Genomic DNA, 4072 nt, shown 5'->3' with positions numbered 1-4072 from the left:
TCCACTATACAGTAGACACTAGTTCTCCACGATTAGTTCTCCACTCCATACAGTAGACACTAGTTAGTTCTCCACTATACAGTAGACACTAGTTAGTTCTCCACTATACAGTAGACACTAGTTAGTTCTCCACTATACAGTAGACACTAGTTAGTTCTCCACTATACAGTAGTCACCAGTTCTCCACTATACAGTAGACACCAGCTCTCCACTATACAGTAGTCACTAGTTCTCCACTATACAGTAGACACTAGTTAGTTCTCCACTATACAGTAGACACTAGTTAGTTCTCCACTATACAGTAGACACTAGTTCTCCACTATACAGTAGACACCAGTTCTCCACTATACAGTAGACACCAGTTCTCCACTATACAGTAGACACCAGTTCTCCACTATACAGTAGACACCAGTTCTCCACTATACAGTAGACACCAGTTCTCCACTATACAGTAGACACTAGTTCTCCACTATACAGTAGACACCAGTTCTCCACTATACAGTAGACACCAGTTCTCCACTATACAGTAGACACTAGTTCTCCACTATACAGTAGACACCAGTTCTCCACTATACAGTAGACACCAGTTCTCCACTATACAGTAGACACCAGTTCTCCACTATACAGTAGACACTAGTTCTCCACTATACAGTAGACACCAGTTCTCCACTATACAGTAGACACCAGTTCTCCACTATACAGTAGTCACCAGTTCTCCACTATACAGTAGACACTAGCTGACTATACAGTAGACACTAGTTCTCCACTATACAGTAGACACCAGTTCTCCACTATACAGTAGTCACCAGTTCTCCACTATACAGTAGACACTAGTTCTCCACTATACAGTAGACACCAGTTCTCCACTATACAGTAGACACTAGTTCTCCACTATACAGTAGACACCAGTTCTCCACTATACAGTAGACACCAGTTCTCCACTATACAGTAGACACTAGTTCTCCACTATACAGTAGACACCAGTTCTCCACTATACAGTAGACACTAGCTGACTATACAGTAGACACTAGTTCTCCACTATACAGTAGACACTAGTTCTCCACTATACAGTAGACACCAGTTCTCCACTATACAGTAGACACTAGCTGACTATACAGTAGACACTAGTTCTCCACTATACAGTAGACACTAGCTGACTATACAGTAGACACTAGTTCTCCACTATACAGTAGACACTAGTTCTCCTCAACAGTCCAACTTCCTGTCCAACTTCCTGTCCAACACAGAGGAGTCTTGCCTGTATGATTCCGTGTCCCTGTGCGAACACCTCGATGTCGTTGACCTTCAGAGCGGTGTTCTCCAGAGCTCTCCTCACCGCGGAGACAGACGGATGGATACCGTTCTGCTTCAGACCTGCAGCGCACGCACACACACACACACACACATTATAACACACACACACACACACATTATAACAACCCCCCATTATAACGCACACGCACACACACATTATAACACACACACACACACCCCATTATAACACACACACACCATTATAACACACACCCCATTATAACACACACACACACCATTATAACACACACACCATTATAACACACACACACACCCCATTATAAACACACACACCCCATTATAACACACACACATTAAAACAACCCCCCATTATAACACACACACACACACCCCCCATTATAACACACACACACACACACCCCATTATAACACACACACACACCCCATTATAACACACACACACACCCCATTATAACACACACACATTAAAACAACCCCCCATTAACACATACACACACACACACACACACATATTAACACACACCCCCATTAAACACACACACACACACACACATTAACACACCCACCTGACAGCACCAGGGCAATCCCTCCACAGGCGTTGGGGGACGACATGGAGGTACCATTCATCAGCTGGGTTCCTCTGAGAGTCCAGTTGGGTACGGAGGCGATGGCCCCCCCCGGAGCAGTGATACTGACCCCCAGGGCCCCGTCGGTACTGGGGCCCCGAGACGACCAGGTGTACTGGTTCGGAGGGAGCTTCTCTCTCAGAGAATACTCTGCAACCATCATGTCTGGAGTTACATACGCCCCCACGCCTGGAAGAGGAGACCAACGGGGTTAAACACAGCCCCACGCCTGGAAGAGGAGACCAACGGGGTTAAACACACATACAACCCCACGCCTGGAAGAGGAGACCAACGGGGTTAAACACACCCCCACGCCTGGAAGAGGAGACCAACGGGGTAGAGGTAAAACACACATACACCCCCACGCCTGGAAGAGGAGACCAACGGGGTTAAACACACCCCCACGCCTGGAAGAGGAGACCAACGGGGTTAAACACACCCCCACGCCTGGAAGAGGAGCCCAACGGGGTTAAACACACCCCCACGCCTGGAAGAGGAGACCAACGGGGTTAAACACACATACAACCCCACGCCTGGAAGGGGAGACCAACGGGGTTAAACACACCCCCACGCCTGGAAGAGGAGACCAACGGGGTTAAACACACCCCCACGCCTGGAAGAGGAGACCAACGGGGTTAAACACAGCCCCACGCCTGGAAGAGGAGACCAACGGGGTAAAACACAGCCCCACGCCTGGAAGAGGAGACCAACGGGGTTAAACACACATACACCCCCACGCCTGGAAGAGGAGACCAACGGGGTAAAACACACCCCCACGCCTGGAAGAGGAGACCAACGGGGTTAAACACACATACACCCCCACGCCTGGAAGAGGAGACCAACGGGGTTAAACACTCCCCCACGCCTGGAAGAGGAGACCAACGGGGTTAAACACACCCCCACGCCTGGAAGAGGAGACCAACGGGGTTAAACACACCCCCACGCCTGGAAGAGGAGACCAACGGGGTTAAACACACATACACCCCCACGCCTGGAAGAGGAGACCAACGGGGTTAAACACACATACACCCCCACGCCTGGAAGAGGAGACCAACGGGGTTAAACACACCACCACGCCCGGAAGAGGAGACCAACGGGGTTAAACACACCCCCACGCCCGGAAGAGGAGACCAACGGGGTTAAACACACATACACCCCCACCCCCGGAAGAGGAGACCAACGGGGTTAAACACACATACACCCCCACCCCCGGAAGAGGAGACCAACGGGGTTAAACACACCCCCACGCCTGGAAGAGGAGACCAACGGGGTTAAACACACCCCCACGCCTGGAAGAGGAGACCAACGGGGTTAAACACACCCCCACGCCTGGAAGAGGAGACCAACGGGGTTAAACACACCCCCACGCCTGGAAGAGGAGACCAACGGGGTTAAACACACCCCCACGCCTGGAAGAGGAGACCAACGGGGTTAAACACACCCCCACGCCTGGAAGAGGAGACCAACGGGGTTAAACACACCCCCACGCCTGGAAGAGGAGACCAACGGGGTTAAACACACCCCACGCCTGGAAGAGGAGACCAACGGGGTTAAACACACCCCCACGCCTGGAAGAGGAGACCAACGGGGTTAAACACACCCCCACGCCTGGAAGAGGAGACCAACGGGGTTAAACACACCCCCACGCCTGGAAGAGGAGACCAACGGGGTAGAGGTAAAAACACATACACATAGAGGTAGACAGTGTGTGTGTGTGTGTGTGTGTACCTATAACAGCAGCATTCGTCCCTCCAGGACAGCCGACAGTAGACAGTGTGTGTGTGTGTGTGTGTGTGTACCTATACCAGCAGCAGTAGTCCCTCCAGGACAGCCGACAGTAGACAGAGTGTGTGTGTGTGTGTGTGTGTGTGTGTGTGTATGTGTGTGTGTGTGTGTGTGTGTGTGTGTACCTATAACAGCAGCAGTAGACCCTCCAGGACAGCCGACAGTAGACAGTGTGTGTGTGTGTGTGTGTGTGTACCTATACCAGCAGCAGTAGTCCCTCCAGGACAGCCGACAGTAGACAGAGTGTGTGTGTGTGTGTGTGTGTACCTATACCAGCAGCAGTAGTCCCTCCAGGACAGCCGACAGTAGACAGAGTGTGTGTGTGTGTGTGTGTGTGTGTGTACCGATAACAGCAGCAGTAGTCC

General features: G+C 51.1%; 1 protein-coding gene across 1 annotated transcript in view; it reads right to left on the bottom strand.

Annotated features, from left to right (window-relative positions):
* Window positions 1-1171: 1171 nt before the first annotated feature.
* Window positions 1172-4072, bottom strand: part of LOC135537416 (tripeptidyl-peptidase 2-like) — a 119627-nt gene continuing 116726 nt past the window's right edge. Inside the window, exons 17-18 of the mRNA XM_064963584.1 lie at window positions 1863-2111; window positions 1172-1374 (exon numbers count right to left, since the gene is read on the bottom strand). Of these exons, the coding sequence (XP_064819656.1) occupies window positions 1172-1374; window positions 1863-2111 (452 nt within the window). The remainder of the gene's footprint in view (window positions 1375-1862; window positions 2112-4072) is intronic.

The sequence above is a fragment of the Oncorhynchus masou genome, unplaced genomic scaffold, assembly GCF_036934945.1.
Source record: "Oncorhynchus masou masou isolate Uvic2021 unplaced genomic scaffold, UVic_Omas_1.1 unplaced_scaffold_769, whole genome shotgun sequence".
NCBI classification, from domain to species: domain Eukaryota; kingdom Metazoa; phylum Chordata; class Actinopteri; order Salmoniformes; family Salmonidae; genus Oncorhynchus; species Oncorhynchus masou.
Note: the sequence above shows the minus strand (reverse complement) of the source record. Positions and strands in the feature narration are given on the sequence as shown.